Raw genomic sequence first — 19,772 nt, forward strand, 5'->3', positions numbered from 1 at the left:
TTCCGATTCGTTTTAAGTCTTCCTGGTGCTGGTAAAAATTTTAAATAGAAAGAATTCTTTGTTGTTATGACTGAAATTTATATATTTATTGGGCATCTTCAGTATCAGAACTTTATTACTTCTTCTCTTCTGTTGGTTCCATGCTTGCTCTGGCAGATTCATTTGTTGCAGGTTCCTTTACTGAAAACTCATTGACTGCCTGGCTGGACCTTCTATCAGGGTTTTGGAATTCACGCACTAAGGACTTTCTCTCAGGCAGGCTGGAGAGGATCTGGCGCTTGGTGCTGTACAGATCGCCGCTGCTGACGCGCGGATCCCGCAGACGACCAGAGATACTCATGGCGCTACGAGTGGTGATGTAAGTGGTGGCCGGGGGAGGCTCACCGCGCTCGGAGGCCTCCTTCCTGGCCAGCTCACGGCGCTGCTTCAGGGACAACCGGGCCTCCCGAACCCGCCTCTTGACCTCCCGCTCTTCGAAGGCGTCGTCATCGAAGAGGGTGTCGGCCACAGGACGCGTCTGTCCTATGTTCTTCTTCACATAGGACTCCAGTTCCTCGTCGGTCATGTTCTTGGTCTTGATCAGCTCGGTGAAGGCCATTTTGGCCTCCAGCTGCTTCGCCTGGGAGCGTTTCAGGCGGTAGAAGTCCTCTCGCTCGAACTCCTCTAGCTCGCCGCAAATGTAGTTGTAGGTATTTTGCAGGATAGGGATAACCTTAAATAAAATCAGTTGAAAATATTAATTTAAATATTATTATTTGACAAAATGGAAGATATAAAACTTTTTTAATATTTAATTTCATTAGTCGGAAAGTATCTACACGTAGGAGGAATCGATTTCGACCCCATAAAGTATTCATGTCCGTTTGTTTGTCCGTCCGTATGAACTCTGAGATCTATGAAACTATAGATCTGGATATATAGCTATGCTTAAAATGTATACACGGTGAAAAGCTAATGAAAACTCAAATAAAAAACATACCGCAATGGTATTGAGTGTTAGACCAGGTGAACAAGTAAATGATATGACTATTAAAGGACAAAGATTACCAAAATCGAATCGTTGATAGGAAAATCGTAAAGTAGTATCATTTAGGAGCCCAGAAAGTATGTGCAAACAATTTTTGACGAGTACAAAATCCATTTTCCCATACTTACCACATGCTCCAAGGCGTTGACCCTCATGTTGGTCTGCAGCGAGGCAGCCTCCAGCATGCGCACCTGGTACTCGAGGGAGGCTAACGTCACCAGTGCATCGAGTGCCTTGGTATAGCAATCCCTGATCCGCGTGACCTGCATGCCCCCGCAGCTGAGACCCGCCAGCGGAAAGGCTCCAATGCCCTTCTTCTCCAGCTCCAAGCAGTTGAGCTTGACGCCCACAATTTTGACTTCCGTCCGGCGGAGGTAGGCGGAGGCCACATGGCTGTGGCTCACCATCTGCGGCTTGAAGTCGGCGCCCAGGAGATTGGCCTTGGCCATCGAGAAAATGGCCTGCCGCATCAACTCGTCACCCACGACATCCTGGTCGAAGCGGATGCGCCGCAGCTCCCGCATCTTCATGTCGATGGCGTCCCGCTTCCGCTTCAGGAGACCCACGCCCCTCCTGGCCGCCAGAACGCGCTGCTTCATGATCACGGAGTTGGCCCGGGAGGGAAAGATGGGCAGGATGTCGCGCTTGGCCATTGCGGGGGGTTTCGAAAGGGGTTCAGATCAAGATGGTGTGGTATGGGGCGGAATTTTGAAATTTTGTTACAGCTATTGGAAGGGATACTCAAATACGTACATGTTTATTGGGGAAAGCTAAAAAAATTAAAAATAAAAGCGCCTTTGGGTATGCACTCTGTCTTATATCACTTATAAGAACTGTTTCTGTTGTTTATAAGATATTATGTTTATAAGCGTAAAACCAAAAAAATATTTTACTGTTCGACTACGTTTTTTCCCACTCAGACCAAGAGTTGAAAAAATATTTATTTTTTTTATTCTATATATATAATTCTATAATAGTTTGCATTATTAACTGAACTGAATATAGTCGTTTGCCACTTTGTGAATTTTTCGATGAGTCAATGTTTAAAATATAAAATCATAACATGTACTAGTTTTATCAAATTTACTTCCACGAATTGTTTTAGAATTTACCAAAAAATAATTTCTTTCCATGAATCAGCAGCTCTTTGATTACGTATGCTTTAAATATTTTTATGATAAGAATTGGTCTATCATTAAAAAGCACTTTAAAACAATTTAAATTTTATATAATCCGTAGCATTCAACTATATTTATTTCTAGATTTTTCATTTATATATGTATAACCCATTTCTTTCAAATTTAAAAAAGTCAAATTTTAGAGCTTTTACATTTACGAACAATCAACATTCATTAATTCAAAGAAATTATTGATCTACTCTTGTTTTATTAAATCCCTTATTCAACTACAATTACTTTAGCTTTGGAATATTTAAGTGATCAATATCTTATGAACTTCTTAATAGATAAATATTAAAATATCACGCATACGCAGCGTTGCCCCCTTTTTGCCAAATTGCGCATACGCAGTGTTGGTTTGTAGGAATGTGGAACAAAATGGTTTGTATAATTTTAATCACAGCAATGCCATGTTTTTATATGGATTTTAAAGTTTAATTGAAGCAGTCAGTTGAGTAATAGGTAAATATTCCCTCGGGCCTTCGCCTGCCCGGGGATATTGGGCCGCAAGTCGGTGGTCAGCGGATGCGTGTGCCATTTCAATGCGGAATGTATGGCCATTCCACTGGGACTTTGCACTGGGCTCTGGCCATTGAGCATGGGACACTGGACGGCGATTTTGCGCATTTTCGCATTTTCCAGCTGCCGCTGTACGATTTCCTTTGCCGCAGCGAATTGTCGCAATGTGGCGCCGTGTTGTGTTGCTGCAACGCAGCCTTGGCGCATTTGCAACGCATGCCAACAAGTTAAGTATGTTAACCTCTGGAAAATTAGACAAGCCAAGCCGGGGGAGGGTGGGGAAGGGGGCAGGGCGTTTTCCGAGGGCTAGGTGGGGAAAGCGAAAACGAAAATGAAGTAACAATGCAGCAAACATCGGGCCGGGCCAAAAGGGCGTTTGTACTCGCAGTCGCCGTTGTAGTTGTCGTTGTCGCCTGGCGACGACAGCAATGCGCCATTTTTCGTTCGCCCCGCAAGACATGAAAATTCGGCTTTTCCCCTCCTTCCTGGTATGTGTGTGCGTGTGTTGGGTAAACATTCTGCCAGGCATTTTCATTCTCTCTTGGATTTTCGCAATCGCAGAGGAAGCCCCACAAGTCGACCTTTCACCCCGCCAAGAGGAAAGACGTTGACAATGCTTCTCCCCGAATCTATCGCAATTCAATAAAAATTAGCATGCAATTGTCTTGCAATTTTTAGATAGATTAGATATAAAAGTTATAACAAAACAAAGCTGATAGACCAAACTTGAAGCTATAATAAACGATGTCAGACGTGCATTTAGTTTTTACTGCATACTTTTAGGCATCCCTCTTTTATTATTAAACTTTATTACTTTTTTATAAAAATACTGTAAATATTTATTAAAAATGAGTGATCAAAAAAAAGAATGTTAAAATGTTCTCCAATTTTTTTTTTTAATTTTAAACTAATTTGAATTTTTAAGTCACAGTTTTACAATTTTAAATCCATCTTTTTTCAATAATTTTCAATTTTTAATTTTTTTCCTTGAAACTGCCTATAGATTTTTTAGAATTTTATTTGTTGATCTTATCTATAGAAATGCAACACATTTAATTTTCGTTTTTATCTATGCAAATGCATTACATTTTTTTCGAGCAGTCATCGTTTCAGGGCCAAAAACAAATGTGTTTAGGCGACAAGTGGCAAGTAAACATGATTTAATTGCAAGTAAACATTTGCCTTTTCTCTTATGGAAACATTAATTTGCATACATGCGTTCCTCTGTACATACGCTTAGCCATTTTACGCCACAAAAGCTAGCTAAACAAACTGGCAAACAAAATAAGAGGTAGAGCAAACTTAACTTTTTAACCTAGGAGTGGGTGTCCTCAAAAGAGGATGTGAAACTTGAGATTGATAAATTATATTCGAACTTCTACATATAAATGGTACAATGTAGAAATAAGTAGAGATATGGTCGGGCGACTACTTTCCCTTCTTGCCCTTGCCCTTGCCCTGGCGCTTCCTCTTGCGCTGATCCTTCTTCCACTTGCGCCAGTACTTCTGGATCTTGGCCGCCGCCCGGTTCATCATGAAGATCACCAGCTTCTGCTGCTGGATGCGGCGCTCCTCCTCCTCCCGCTTCACCACGATGTTCTTGTAGACACGCTCCTCCTGCTTGAACTGGACCATGAAGTCGTCCAGGATCTTCTTGGCCACCAGGAACTGGTCCTGCGCCACCAGATTCTCGCGCATCTTTTCACCCAGACTGGTGTCGTATTTTTTAAGCATGCTCTGCAGTTGCAGAAGCAGCTTATTTCTGGGGGAGGATTCCAATAATAGATTATATAATGGATATATTTAAGGACTGGTTAGCCTACTTTTCGCTGCGCAGTTCATGCTCTTCGGCCAGATTCTTCTTGGTCATCTTTTCGTAACTCTCCCGGGCATTAGTTAGCTCCTCCTCCAGTTCCTTTTGCCTGTCCATGCTGCCCTTGTGGTAGTTACGCATCGTGCGATTACATTTTTCGCTATAAAAATTTATCTTTATTAGGAATGTTACGTTTTAACTTTCCTCTTAGATAAAAACATCCAATATTCTATAGAAATTCTACGGAATAGATTATTATCATCATGTATCGAACATCAATTAAGATATAAGATATAGGATATTACAAAATGTAATAAAAGTTTAAAAATACAAGAGATATTAACATTATAATAAGTTTATATTCCTGCACATGTTACCATTTCTAGGCAGTCCCCACATTTGAACCCACTTACATTTCGTTCTGAATGGCCACGTTGTTCTGCCACTTCTTGTTGGCCAGATCCTCCTCGACCTTCATCAGGTAGATGCCCTTGGCGGCCGTCTTCCACTTGCCAATGACCTTCTGGAAGGCCAGGCTCGCCTTCAGCTCCTTGATCTTCTTCTGGATGTCCACGTTCTGGTGGTAAATGGCATGTAGCTTCCGCTCCTTGGTGATCTCGCTCCGCGAAGACCGGTGCAGGTGCATGTGGGCGCTCTCCAGGAGAAAGTGAAAGGCGGCCAGCAGCTGGCGATCCCGCTCGTTGAGGTTGTGCTTCAGGTGCGGGAAGAATCGGTGGATGCTGTGGTTGACCAGGAAGAAATCCACAATTCGCATGGTGGTGTGATCGTGTGGCAGCTTGGATTTTCCAGTCTGCTTGCCCAGATGGTGGATCATGGCGTCGATGGGCTCTAGGACCTCCTCATAGCAGGTGCCCTTGAGGACGCTCTTTAGCTTCTCGGGATTCTCCAGCAGCTTCGGTATGATCATCGCTATCTTAATGCGCTCCTGGGACATCTTGAGCACGCGCTCCACTCCCTCCAGCCTAACCTGACGTTCTGCGGTTTTATCTAAAGGGAAAATGGATTAAGCCAGATAAAAAATCACTATTTTGCATATAACCAACCCATTTTGACTCGTAGCCCCTGAGCACTAGGTATATTGCTTGTATCTTACGCTCTGTTTAAATATTCTAATATTTTATGGTAATTTTGATATTAGAATTACAACTTATATTTATACTTTCGGTTCTATAAATTCCCGATGGACATTTGTAGGTTTTTGTGTATGCTTGTGTCGAGGTCTTTTCGGTTTCTGAGCCGAGTTTGTTATTGTTGTTGGGCATAAACAAACATGGCTTGCTGTGTTTACCCAGTTGCCTGGCTACAAAGTCGGTGCGGTTGGAATGCGAACCCTTTCGATCAAGGAGCAACTTATGTCAATCCAAAAAGGGGGCGTGGCGCGGGGGCGGCAGATTTGAATGGCACTTTCATGGCAATGCCTGGTGGAAACTTTTGCCAAGTGCAGCAGTTGACAATGAGAGGTGGGCGAGTGGGTGTGGTTGGGTGGCTAGGTGGGTGGCTTGTTGCTTGTGTGTGGCCATGTCGCATTATGTCAACTGACGTGGCATGAATGAAAGCTGCAGCAGCAAAGCAAACGAGGGAAAAAGCGATGCAGAGGGGCCAGCTGGGGAAAAAAGAAAACCATAAGAGCATGAAACGAACTTGTGAATGCTGAACAATGTGCGGTGGGGTGGGGGAGGTGCTGAAAAGTTCCTCGCTCAGGTGGAAAATCTACCTAATGAAACTGGAATGAAAGGGGGAGCAATCTCGAAACCTTTCGGTGCATCTGCCAAAAATCGCATTCACTGAGTACAGTGGTGTTCCCAAAATACTTTCAAAAGTACAATAAAGTGGTAACAGTTTTCAAGTGCATAAGATTTGCTTATGTGCTGGGAAAATGTATACCAAATAATTAAAACCAAATAATTAAACCCAAATAACTTAAACAGTTTTTAATTAATTGTTAAAACAAACTATTTTTATTATATATTTAACATTAAAAAGGTATTTCCATTTCAAAAAAGTAAAAGTCTGTACTATTTTGCTTCATTTCTAGAGTATTTAGATTGTATTAAAATTCCTTTGAAACCTATTTAACACGATTCCATTTCCATTCCATTTCCATTCCGTTCCCATATCGTTCCCCTTTTTGCTCGTCCCAGGACGAAACGCAACAAGTAAGAAGAAGCACTTACGGCGAGGCCAAAAACTTTTCCAGGCACCGTCCAAAGCAAAAACAACAAGCGCAACAACAAGGACGGCCGCTACAAGAACAACAAGGAAAAGGCAGTGATGACAAAAATGAATGGCGAACATTTGCTGAAAACGTCGCAAAGTCCTCTTTTTCCCCTAACCTCCCCCCGCCCCTCTCGTTTTTCCAACGAAAAGAATGTGCTCGCTTGTCTGCGTAAAATGCTGCAATGCGAACCAGCAGGAAAAAAAGGAAAGCCAAGGAAAAGAAGGGAAAATAAAATTGAGCAAGAAATAATATTTGTTGTTGGCTTTGCGTTTTGGCTGGTAAGAAATGCGATGAGCGATAGATAAACGAACCAAGGGCCAAAAAGGGAGATGATGGGTGAGGAAAAGCTAAAAGAAATGACGCATAAACAGGCGGTGAGAAAAGCGCGAGAGAAAGAGCGCCTGAAAGCATGCAGCAGAATGTGTAAAGACAAAGAGAGCGCGAGAGCAGCGGAAACGGAAGTGAGCGGGAGAGCGCCCCAGAGTATGCAGCAAATCAAGCTAAGTCTGCAGAGAGATGTGAGAAGAGAGTCCTGCTGCTGAGACGCATACGTAACAAATGGCCATGCAAAGCTAACAGGCAGAAAAAACGCTAACGGCACTGCAAAGAAGAAGCAGAACGAAGGGAAAGGTCCAAATGGCGCTCTCTCTCTCTCTCTCTCTTCCTCTCTCTGGTGGCCCACATTCGCTCAGCTGAGCGCGGCTTTACCGTTAACCGATTACAGCCGTACCGCTTACCACTTACCGTTTCGGGCCGTCTGGCCCTGGCTCATTATGTCCCGTTGCCTTGGCAGTATTGTTGTATATTTTTATAGGCGTCCTCACTCGACTGTTTCCTTTTTGAGTTCCATTTCTATCCCCGCTACATCTACATTTCACAGAAATGTGGGCCCGTTATGCTCGGCCTGGCCGCATTGCAGCTATAAATTTGTTTGTGGTTCACATTTGCCTTGGAAGATTACTTTTGGCCACAGTCGCGCAGCCCCTAGAGAAGAGGGGTGGTGGGGGGAGGGACGGGAGAGAGAAGACAGAAGGAGAGGCCGTGGAACAATGGACTCAAGGAAAGGGAAACGAGAAACAAGAAACAAGAAACGACTAACTAACTGTGCTTAATGGTGGGTGGTGGTCCGAGGTGGGGGGTGGTGGGTGGGGGTGGAAACCCCATAAAGAACCTTTTTGAGAAAGTGTTATTATAATGCTCGGTCTGCCAACGGGAAGGTCAGGTTGTTGGGTCTTACCAGCACCAGCGGAAGCTAAAGATATGCCCCTGGGTCTTCCTTTGAGCTGGCTGGAATGAGATTTTCGCGATAATATAGGGATTACGATGGAGAACTTCCGCTTTAAGGAAAAGAGATACAGCCTCGTTTCCGTTCCTTTAATTTGGGGAAGGGATTGGGTTTTCTTGATAATAAAGTTCGGTATAGTTAGTTTAAAGAAAAATAAGAGCAGCCTTTTTAATTAAGTTTAATGATTGCAGTGTTATTTAAACATTAGTAAGTTAGTAGTTTGAAGTTTTTAAGTATCTTAAAGATTGCTAAGATTTTAAAAGCTTCATTTAGTTTATATATATGTTATTGAAATTAAAAATAATTTCGATGAAGTAAGACTTTTGCGATAATATTGGGATTGGTTTGACTCAACAACTACAGATTCATAAAGTTTTTTAAGTCCTATATAACATATTCGAACTATTAAACAAGAACTTGACCATTTTCAATGGACACAAATTCCTTACTAAAGATATGCCCTCTTTAATTTAAGGATATGCTATGATTTTCATAATAACAAAGATAGGAAAAACAGGTTTTAAGGATAATTGGTTCATTAAATAAGACAAAACTTTTAATGATGCTTAGGCTTACAAGTTTAGATAAAGTTTAAACAAGTTCATACGATAAGAACAAAGTCTGAACATTTTCTTGGAACACAGAGAGCAGACACTTTACCTTTATCTCCGTTCTATGGAATTGCCCAACGAGCTCTCTTTCGAAGCGATTCATAGAAACTATACCATTTACACTCGTAAATTCCATTAAAGCATCCTTATGAGAGAGATTTTCCCGGTAAGAAATGGCCTAAGGCCGGGATATCCGGCCTGGAGAGCAGTTATAGTTTCCTCTTCCACAAACCGCTTGTTCTCGGAAGCCATTCAGTGGCCGGGCAGGATCCATTTGGCCGGGCACCTGCTTTTGTCACCTGAGCGAGGACCAAAGGAAATGCTCGCATTCGCAAATGAAGTGGCGCCCAGCCCGATTCCCGGCCCATTGAATTCTGGCCCGCCCACCTGGACAAGTTTCTGCTGAATTTTTCATGGCTTTCTGGGTATTTTTCCCTCTTTTTTTTGGATTGTTCCCTGCCTCGTTTCCGTTTGGCAGTTCCACTTTTGGACCCTAGTTTTCGGGTCTGTTCCGAGGCAGTCTGGCATGTATTTTTTGAGTTGGTAATGTTTGGCACTTTTTTTATGGGCCAACTTGCACTCAAGTTGCCCCGAGAACTTTTGGCTTTTGCTTCCGTTTGGTTTGACTTGCCAACCTTCCTCTGTAATTTGAATGTTCTGAACTGTGAAGCGAGCGACAGAACAAACTGTCGCAAAGGCCCTGGAAAGAGTTAACTTGGCTAATAAAGTGAATCCAGTCAGCCGACTTTGCCGCTTTAAATTTTTGTTGCTATTAGAAAAGTTTTCGTTGGCTCTGGCGCACATTTTTCCCATTTTTGCTTTTGTGATAATTTAATAAACTATCAAAAGTTGGGAAAGATTTAAGTTTCTCCACGCTTGGAGAACAAATGAAATTGAAATTCAAGCTGCATAGCCGAATCAAGGATTCCGCAGGACCTTGGCAAGTTTCGGCAAGAATTTCGGGCCAACAGATTCATAAAACTTTAACTTTCGGCTTTCAGCTGTAGTTATTGGATTGTCTTAAAAAGATAGCAAAGAACAGATACAGAAAGTTATATCCATAAATAATATTCAATTAGAGTTGTTTTTTCACTAGGTATTTACTAATATTGCTCATTTTCGTCACGCACTTTTTCTGTATCTTTTTCTTCATCTAACCACTGCGGCTACTTAATTGTGATATAAGCAAGATACTTTATTTCATACGAACCCAGCACGTGCTGACTATCGTTTGGCTCGGATCATCTTCAAATAATTTATTTCTTATATATTTTCTGTTGGACCAAAGTCAACAATAAACGACAAAATGGCCGCACGTGCTCTAAGTTTGTTTGACTTCCTTCACTTCCTTTCTCCTCCCTGTTCATCTGTTAACTTTCCTGTTTAATTTAGGCCAAACAGCAAACGTCCTGGCCCAAATGATTGATGGCATTGCGTAGCCAGGGCAGGAAAAAAAGCAAAAGAATCTACTTGTTAGCGGTAAACCAAGCCGTTTACTTTCCATTTGCCGGATTCCTCGCGAGGCCTGTGAAAATCTCTTCGGACCAAGTTAATAAATTGTTTGCTGTATTTGTTGCATTTAGCGCCTACACAATTTGGCAAACTTTGTAATGAAGTCGCTGTGGCAGAAACCTTTATCAGGTTTCGCATCTTGTCTTAGGTACAGTAGATACCATTGAAGAAAAGTTATGATTTTCTAGAGTACCAAAAGTACAAAAGCAAATCTGGTTCTCTTATGAAGCCTAAAGTGTTCTTGGTTTGGTTTTTTGAGAGCACACAATTCTCAATTTCATTTGTTAAGAAGCATCAGTCTCCAAACTATCCCTAACTTCTGCTTCATTATAACAAAAAGTAAAAGGGATTAGAAATAATAGGGATTTCTCTCAGAAAAGCTTCCGGAAGCCTTAAAAAAGTACTTATACATAATTCTACTGTATAGTATATAGTATATATAGCTTTATTCTAAATCAAACTTAAATGTTTAAAAATATTCCAATTGTTCTTTGGTTATTTAGCAAAAAACATGGTCCCAAGTCGATTGGATTTTTTTATATAGAAAGGTTTACTTCAAGGAGATTTGACTGTATGGAACTTGGTGTTTGCTCTCTGCCTTTCTTGCTTTGCTCTGCCTTTGTTCTGTATGCAAGGCACGCAAATTTGTTGCCAATAAGCGACCGAAAACAATTTTTATAGGGCTTGACTGGGAAGATGACTGGGTTAAGGGAGTCTGAGGAGCTGCCAGAGGGTTGTCTTTTATCCTATGCGTGCTGCGTGCTCTTCTGTTCCTGCGTTCCTTTTCTTTGCCCTGTTCTCCCCGGACTTCCTGCTTTTTGGATGGAGCCGGGGGTGAGATGGTGGCTCAGAGACCCCGGAGTTGCTTAGCTACATCGGCACCCGGGCCCAGAATGTAGGTCATGTTGGACTCTGCTTCAAGGGGCGGCCACTCGTAGGAGAGCGGCATTCATACATACCCATTGCCACCATCCAATACACTGCCAGAATTCATTATACATACACAGAATTTTTGGATGTTGGGCGGAGTAAGTCGGAAAAGCGACGACAGGGGGAACGAGCGGAAGGAAAAGCAACACTGTTTCCCATGAATACGTTAGCACGGACTGTGGGTGGGCGTGGCAAACCACCTCCCACGCCTTGGATATGTGCTTTATTATAATAAAAATTTCATTAGAAAATTGAATGTTGACGTGTCGCATGTGCCGCACTTCCTGCTGCCCCCACTCAGTGCTTTCACACATTATACTGCCGTAATGTATCTTTCGGAATTTATCTTATTTAAGAAGAATAGATAATATTTTAGAGTAGAGAATGAATAGATGGGAACTTAAAATTATGTATTTCCTTTTAATAATCCATAAATTTACATATTGACAGCAATGACAAAAAGTATTCTTCGTTAAAAATAGATTTTATTGTTTGATTTTCAACAGATTTCATCTTGCTTTAAGATGACTTTATTTTGATTTTCCACAGAACATACAATACGCAAATCTTCACCTCATTTCTTAAAATCTGACATGTCTTAAGACTCGTAAAATCTGTTTCAACATATCTCTACCTAAGCCCCTAAATATTTATAAATCTCATAACATTTTTTACAAGCCTTCCCATTTCTAATGAGTTGGAAAAGTAACTCTTTCGAAGGCAGGCTAATCATCCTCCGCCACAAACTTTTCCACTCAACTGTCTGGTCAGGGCCACGTTGCGTATACGCGATGCGGGCCAAAAGGACCGCTATCAGTCTACCAAATCCCTGCTCCAATCATCCTAGACAAATGAGGGTCCTTGTCAATATGAGTAATGGCTCATCAAAGTTTCATTTTCAACCATTTTTTCCCCTTTTTGATACCCTGTGCTTTGTTGTTTTGCCCACACCTTTCGTGCATGCAAATCATGTAGAACAGTAGGAGAATAAAATGAAATTGGGAACTTTCGACAAACCATTTAACCCGAAACTGAAAGTATGACAGAACAAAGTTTTATTTATTATGGCCAAATGGGTGGGAGGATGGCTGTGTGAGCTCAAAGGCAAATGGTCTTGTAATACATTTGCTCATAGACAACCAGATGTATTTATGGTTGTTTCGGCTTTTTGTCACCCAAAGAGTCAAATGAAAGTTGTGACACATGCAATAATTTGATTTTGCTCGCAAATAAATCGTAAAGATTGCGAATCAACAAAGTGCAAACAGGGGAAAACAAGTTTTGGGGCCTGCTTTCGATTTCGTTTTCAATTTTCAACCTGCCCCCGAAGGAAAGGACCTGTTTTTCCGCCCCCACATGTTTGTTGTGGGCGTAATGAGACAAAAGCCACCTCACGCCGCCCCGGGAGCATGTTTTATCGATAATTCGTGAGTGCGACGCAGAAAAATCACCAACCACCCCCGAAACAGAGCCACTCCACTCCATTACGGCCACCCTACCACCCACGCACTCACATCCATTTAGTCTGTATAACAAACAAATGTTTTTTGTATGTGTCAGGCGCCGGTTTCCCTTATTTTCCTTTTCCCTTTTCCCATTTTATTATTATTATTATATCTCTTTGTTTTTTTTGTTATCCGAAAATCGGTTTTTGCGGACGCTCAACTGACACGAAACTTCGGAAGAGGACCTACATGTAGATATATTTGGTTATGCACCAAAAGAAAATTCGCCTCTAGGAGGTTAGATATCATATTATCTTAAATCAATGAAAAGTAAATATGTTTCCTTACTTCAAGTAAAAAGTAAAAGCTGCTCGAAAAATAGCGCCATAATTTTATAATATTTTTAATACAAGTAATAACTTGTAGAACTTTCCATTTCCGGCTGACAAAATGCGTAAAAAGTTTGTGCCCGTGTACTCCAGTTTTTTAGATAGGTTCCGTTTGGGAGGTATTGACAGGAAATTGGAACCGGTGCTCCGGAAGGTGGTGGTGTTTGCCTTCCTTTTCCCAGTTGATTTCTGAGCTGGGTGTCATGTTCGTGTCGAATATGGAGACATGTGCCCCAATAAGCGTCCCATAAAGCTAAAAATAATATGAAGTTTATTGCTGTAAATGACAAAACTAAATTTACATACGGAATATGTCTACACATTTGATTTATTTGTTTACCCAAGACGACGGGATTCTTTGAATCGATTGATTGGCACTAAGTGGGCCATTAATGGGTTAACATTACACATATGACTCAGATTCGTAGGTAGTGTCTGAAATGTCCTCAGAAGCAGGCTTTTAAAAATTTATATTTTACCCCCAGAGCAATTAAAATTACCTGGCATAGGTGATATGCTATTACCCATAAATTACCGAGAATTATTATTCTATTAGCGTGACAAATGGGGTTCATACATAATGCAGCGCAATGGAAAGTGTTTGGCCAAGAAATGGGAAATGCAGCTGAAGACATGCAAGCCGCAGAGGAAAAGCCTTAAGCTTATTAATAGCAAAGAAGAAATGCCAGGGAAAACAGCGCAAAATGTCAGCGCCATGTCAGAAAGCGCATTAAGCAAGGGGCGGGGGAAAACTGCTGGAAAACAAGGCGGGCAAAAGTTAAATGAAAATGGAAAATAATTAGCAAGCAACTGCAGCGAAACAGAAGCTGAATAAGAAAAAAAGGGGACCTTGCATTGGCTCGCCTTGCTGCCCCGAGATTATGGTAATTATATTAAAAATAAACTTTTAATGGTATTTCATTCATTTTTATTATTATTACCGGAGTGTTTGACCTTGTGTTGCCCCAAAAAAAGGAAACAAAAGAATTGCTTTACCTACTGGAAGAACGACCATAGCAACAAATAGCGATAAGCATGCCATTCGCATGACATGCAATCCATTCAAAATGTCCCAACTAATTAAAGTGCACTTCCCAGCCCTCTGGTTTTCTTTATTTCCACCTTGGATTAATCATTCTAAAGCTGTGTGCATACTTTTGGGCGAGCAGGCATTGTGGCATTGCAAATAAAATTTATTCAAACAAAAACCAGAGCTTAAGCTGCACTTTATCGCCGGGTAAATATAAAGAGGTCAAAGGGGAGGGCTACGAAAGGCGCGATAAAAACTGAAAAAATAACAAACGCATGCAACCTGGCAAAAACAACAGCAAACAGCAATAAAAATATGAAATATACATGGGCAAGTCTTAGTGTTCTTCGATGAAACACGAACTCTGAATACACTTTCTTGGTTCTACGTTATATTTCCTACTATTTCATACTGATGGCTTTTTCCCAAAAAATTCCGTGTCCTTAAGTAGGGAATGTGCTTTAATTTGTAGGTATTTTGGAGGCGGAACATTTACGGTTTTACATGGAAATGCAGCGAAATGAGCCCGTGACATGACATGCCGACGCAGGCCTGACATGGAAATGTGAGGAGCCACAGTGGAAATGGAAAAAGTGGGCATGGTAAGTATGTACATTGTAAATTTACAGAGAAAAACAAATCCAAAATAATCAATGGACCTCAAAGGGGTTTATTAATAAACTAATTTCTAAAAGCAATTTTTTGGGTGTCTGAAAGTATGAAACGTATAAATGATGGTAGGCTTTTTGGATCAATGCATGGTAGTTCTGAGCTTAAAATATATTGCTGCATACTTTTAGGCACATACAAAAATTTCAAATTTTTGAGGTAGGTCATACCCATATAATTTCTGGCTTTTTAAACGTAAAGTTCGTAATATTCACATTTTAAAAACTATTTTTTAGGTGTTTTAATGATAATTATCAACAGTAGATTTGCCAATAATTGGATGGTTCAATTTTACTGATCCCCTTTTCTTCTACTATTATTTTTCGAATATATTACGTTTATTTTTTGGAGTGAAGGCGACTGGGGACTTAAAACTCGCATGATAGACGGACAGACAGAAGACTGATGGTTCTGACGCATGGAGAGCGGGAACGAACGAGTGGCAGCCAGTGCGATAACTTTCTACTTACGAGTACTAACAATTGCTGGTCTTGCGACCCTACCGCCTCACTCCCCGATCACTTTGGTAATTGTATTTCTCTTGTTTGGGCTTGTTTGGGCTGGGGTAATTGTATAAGGTGTTTTCGGCCAGTTCATGAAATTTGTATACCAAGGACATGTTAAATAAAAAATTTCCTCAAATAATACTAATGGCTTACCTGGAAAAGTTTAAATGGAAAGTGAAGGATGTGTCAGCTGGTAGTCTGACATCATCCACCTAGAATTAGCTATTTAAATGCTTTTTCGAACATAAAATATATAAAAACTGTTCAACCTTATCACACTAACTGTTGGCTTAAATTGTAAAATATAATTGACCATTTAACTTTCTAAAACCTTTAAAACGTACTGCCCATCTGCTCCAATTTCACTTCAAACAGTTGGTTTTTAGCTAATTAACTAGGCACTGTCACCTTCTATTTGATCGGGCAAACATTGGCTTTGTCTTTTCAGCCATCACCAGATTTTGGCAAACACAGCGTCAAAGCCGGAAACGTTTAGGGCCAACGGGCTCTTCTCGAATTTCACTTTCGTCGGAACCAAATATTTGCGGTTGGCAAATAGGTAACAAGGTGTATAGTATAAAATCGAGTGGCTTAATTGTTCCAAGGCAGTAACAATTCAACCAGCCATCCAAGCGTTTCAACCAAGTGGCAATATGAAGTTCTTGGCCCTAGTTATATCGACCTTTCTGATCCTGGGTCTGTCATCCCAGCTGGAGGCTCGCAAGCGATTCTACTGCCTGTGGAGCACAAAGAGGACCTGCTCCCAGAACACTCCCAGATGCATCCGTCTGCAAACTGGAACGAATAACAATGCGGCCACCTACACTTGCAAGTACTATCGCAGCGACTGCCAGTATCTTTTAGATAGTTGCAAGGGCGAGACAAGTAAGTAGTAGCAGTAGTACTTATACGTTCTTTAATCATAAAAGTGGCTAAATTCTGTGAATAAAGTGTTTTTTCAAAGTTATTTTAATGTAAAAAATTAATTGATTTTACTGAAACCACATTTTTGCCTGCTGTAGGTTTTGGCCTATTCGGATCATCGGTGAATGTGCAAGACTACTGTGTTACCAATGGTATTGCAATTGGAGGAACTGGAGCCTGTACATAAGTTTGTTTAATGAAAGTAATTAATGTGTTATGCTTTTTTTAAATACATTTCTATTTATTGAATGCTATTATTTTTAAATTTAATAAATAAATATATAAGCCCTACTTTCTGCCATTCAACCTCAATCGATCAACCACTCAAAGCATTCATTTAAACGATTTTGGGTGCTTTTGCAACTCGTTTAGCTTTTAATGGCTTTCATATCGCCATGATGTATGCTTTAACATTTTCCCTTTTTCTCGCTTTTTAATTGCGTTCGCATAAATCGCACTACTTGGCAGTGGGAAAAGCGAGGGGAAAATTATGGTTATGGCCACGCAGACAAGTGCACGAGCGCACACATACACGCGGACAATGTAAATTTATGGAGCTTCGCTTTTTAGTTTGCAATTTTTCGCCATTTTTCCTTTTTCATATTTTTTTCGGATGTGAATGGCGAACGCCTGCGGATGCAATTAGAATGGCACAGTGAACACTCGTACACACACCCCCATAAATAATTGTTTGTACGACTGAAAAATAGGTCATGACGAAACATTTGGGTAGTGAAAGTTCAAAATATTAGCATAATTTAAGAATAAATCTCTTTACTCTGGCTTTGTACTATTTAAGGCTGTCCCACTCGGTAAACAAATGAATAAATAAATACTTAAATAACTCTGCTAAAGGGTTGGTGCATCCTCATGTTATGGCTAATTAAGTTTACTTAATATGTGTAAATAACTCAATAAGTTAATTGTTTAATTTATTCTTTGACAATACCCCTTTTCACCCTCTTCGTATAACAATGGGCGTGACGCTCGATGAAGATGATGATGATCCCAAAATTGTGGATAGTATGCTGGCCAAAGCAGAGCTGGATGTTGAGCTCGATAAAGTTGAGGATGAAAAGATGCTGCTACAGGTTCCGGTATTGTTGACAGCTATGCTCGTACAGTTGCCCAGGCTAACCACATTCCAGCCTGTAAAATACAAATTTAAAGGTTTAAATATTAATAATAAATAAAACAAAGAAAAAATGACAAGATATAATGTTCGCTTTGAAAATGTAGTGTCAATTCTACAGTTCTAGTCAGATTTAGGGGAATTTTTATGCAAATATTATTTGTATCCTATGTATGCTAATTTATTCTACCTTAAGAATTTAATAAATCTTGAACTATTAACAGAATAATTCGATCTATTAAACAGGGATAAGAAGATGTATGTACTTTTTTGGAAGATACTCACTAGACACAGTTGTCTGGCAATTGGCCCGCTCCATGAGGCACCTGTTCTTGAACCGATGATACCTGCGGGTGGAGCTCCATCGGCCGCAGACATTGGAGTTGGCATAGTAGCTCGTGGTGGTGCTGCTGCACCGGGAGGCGGGTGTGAAGCTGTTGTTCCCAGCTCATTTCACCGATTTGCGTTTGGAGTTACGCGCCTTTACCGATCGCCTCTTCAGGGTCCCAGTTGGGGCATTATTTATAGACCGCGATCGACGGGAAGGGCACCGACCAAAGTCCTGGCTTTCGTCCTTCTCTGATTCCTTTGGGCTTCGGTGGCCACTGCGATCAAAACGATCAGCAGCAAAAGAGCCAACGTCAAACGCGTTTTAATTTATAGTTAATACCTCGATTGCGTTTAGCGACTTTTATACTCTTCTGTTATGACCTTGGAAGATGTTTACCATCTTAATTCTCCTTTCCTTCCTTATGTAAACAGAATCTCTTTTAGTTTCGACATTTCGCTGTTTAAACTTTCGGATATATCTTTCGCAATTGTGTAAATAGTTTTTTATTCATCTAAAAGCGCAAAAAATACGTCGCGTGAGGCGTTTAAAAATATTTTTAAATTTGCCGTTCAAATAAACGGAGAGCTTTTCATTCCTGAGAGAAACATTCCTTGTACTTTAAGGCATCTCGTAAAATGTATACCCGAATTGTATTTAATTTAAGTCTTTAGAATTTTGTTTAGTAAATTATGTAAACAGTTAGGTAATATAATTCTTTAATATAACTTTCCCAAAAGAGAACTATCCTTATATATGAATTATTAAATAGTGTGGTGCGAACACCATAATGCCTTTGTTGTACATTCTTTAAACTGCCCAATTTTAATAGGTTTTTTTTTGCCTTTGTCGTTTTATACCAACTCTTCATAGCTTAATAGTACAAATTGTCAGCTGAGCAAACAAGGATTTTAAATTTGCACTAAGTTTTTGGCTTGTAACCTTGCTTTATTTATTTGTATTTCGTACATTTTTGAAAGCCAAATGCCTTTGATCCATTGATGCTTTATTTGTTTAACAAGTGGAAATAAATACTATCTTGATGATGATTTTCTAAGACAAACACTAATATTTTTAACGGAAAAAATGACTAGTTTTACTCGTTTAATTTAAACAAATAGCACTTTGAAGATCAACAACGACAGTTTGATAGAAATACTGATCAATTCATTTAGGATGACAAAAAATATTAAAAGAATAATATTTCAATATTTATAATTTTTAATTTAAAAAAATAATTTTTTAACAATTTTAATAGAAGCAACCAACATCAACCCCTGCGTATTATAATGGGTGTGACATTTGAAGAAGAAGATGAGGATGAGGATGATCCGCCGCAGGTTCCTCGGGATCCCACGCTGATTCCTGAGCATTGGGACAGACTGACCGTAGTATATTTGACGGAACTGGAAGACACACAGGACTCATATCGCAGGGCGCAGCTGTTCTTGAAACGGTTGCACAGATTGGAGCGTCCATAGCGACCGCAGACATTCGTGTCCGAGTTCCAGTCGCAGTTCTTCAGGACGCAGATCTTGGGCGTGGAACTGCTGCTCGAGCTGCCGGAGGGGAGCATACAGGCGAATGCCACCAAGAGCAGGACAGTCGACAGTCGCAAAGTGCTTTTCATTTCGCCGGTGTCTTATTAATGAACCAAACTGGCAGTTCACTTAACAGCCGGGACTATTTATAGTGGCTCTGTGTTCCGACCTAGAGAGCATGGCCAAGACCACAGCACCTGTGCACACTAAGAAGGGAAACTTATGGTGAGAGTTTGGCATTGGCAAAACCAATCACCTTGCCCGCTAATGGTCCATTGCCATTGGCTTACGCACATTGCTCTTTTAACAGAAAAACGTATCCTCTCTTGTATCAATATCATGTCATTTTTTAAATTAAACCTCTGAAAACAAAAAAATCCTGGATTTGTAGGTTTTGTCAATTTTGCAGGCATTAAAAATATTATACAAAAACTATGTTTAATTTTATATTTTTAAGATATTTTTAACATTTACTACGTTACTAATATCCTGCAAGTTTATTTATTTATATTCTTACCTTAGTTTGTTTCTGCACACTTCCAGTGCGATTCGTCAGTATGTGGACTTCCAAAAGTTATATTTACTTGACAAATGTATAATCTACAAATAAGCTTACACTTATTTCGTATACATCCCGTAAGTATGCAATTTAAATTTTAAAAAATTAAGTTTTCCTTTTCTCTATAATAATGTC

At 40.3% G+C, this 19,772-nt stretch overlaps 4 protein-coding genes across 5 annotated transcripts; 1 reads left to right on the plus strand and 3 right to left on the minus strand.

The window, feature by feature from the left end:
• Positions 1-49: 49 nt before the first annotated feature.
• On the minus strand, positions 50-1,794 carry LOC108022298 (V-type proton ATPase subunit D). Its single transcript, XM_017091156.3, has 2 exons — positions 1,156-1,794; positions 50-712 (listed from the first exon to the last, which is right to left on the minus strand). The coding sequence occupies exons 1-2, from the start codon at positions 1,678-1,680 to the stop codon at positions 116-118; spliced, it is 1,122 nt and encodes a 373-aa protein (XP_016946645.1). The 5' UTR covers positions 1,681-1,794; the 3' UTR covers positions 50-115.
• Positions 1,795-4,026: 2,232 nt separating this feature from the next.
• On the minus strand, positions 4,027-5,784 carry LOC108022258 (dynein regulatory complex protein 10). Of its 2 annotated transcripts, XM_017091117.3 has the most exons (4): positions 5,602-5,784; positions 4,951-5,545; positions 4,548-4,697; positions 4,027-4,486 (listed from the first exon to the last, which is right to left on the minus strand). In XM_017091117.3, the coding sequence occupies exons 1-4, from the start codon at positions 5,603-5,605 to the stop codon at positions 4,153-4,155; spliced, it is 1,083 nt and encodes a 360-aa protein (XP_016946606.1). In that variant the 5' UTR covers positions 5,606-5,784; the 3' UTR covers positions 4,027-4,152. The 2 variants fall into 2 exon arrangements, with proteins under 2 accessions (XP_016946606.1, XP_050743386.1); XM_050887429.1 differs by lacking the exon at positions 4,027-4,486 and having other exon boundaries at positions 4,548-4,777.
• Positions 5,785-15,806: 10,022 nt separating this feature from the next.
• Positions 15,807-16,264, plus strand: LOC108022417 (uncharacterized). The gene is made up of 2 exons (XM_017091304.3): positions 15,807-16,038; positions 16,176-16,264. The coding sequence occupies exons 1-2, from the start codon at positions 15,807-15,809 to the stop codon at positions 16,262-16,264; spliced, it is 321 nt and encodes a 106-aa protein (XP_016946793.1).
• A 2,543-nt stretch (positions 16,265-18,807) lies between these two features.
• Positions 18,808-19,167, minus strand: LOC108022423 (uncharacterized). Its single transcript, XM_017091310.2, has one exon. It carries the CDS (start codon positions 19,165-19,167, stop codon positions 18,808-18,810), a length of 360 nt encoding a protein of 119 aa, XP_016946799.1.
• Between the last annotated feature and the right edge of the window lie 605 nt (positions 19,168-19,772).

The sequence above is a fragment of the Drosophila biarmipes genome, chromosome 2R, assembly GCF_025231255.1.
Source record: "Drosophila biarmipes strain raj3 chromosome 2R, RU_DBia_V1.1, whole genome shotgun sequence".
In the NCBI taxonomy this organism is placed as follows: domain Eukaryota; kingdom Metazoa; phylum Arthropoda; class Insecta; order Diptera; family Drosophilidae; genus Drosophila; species Drosophila biarmipes.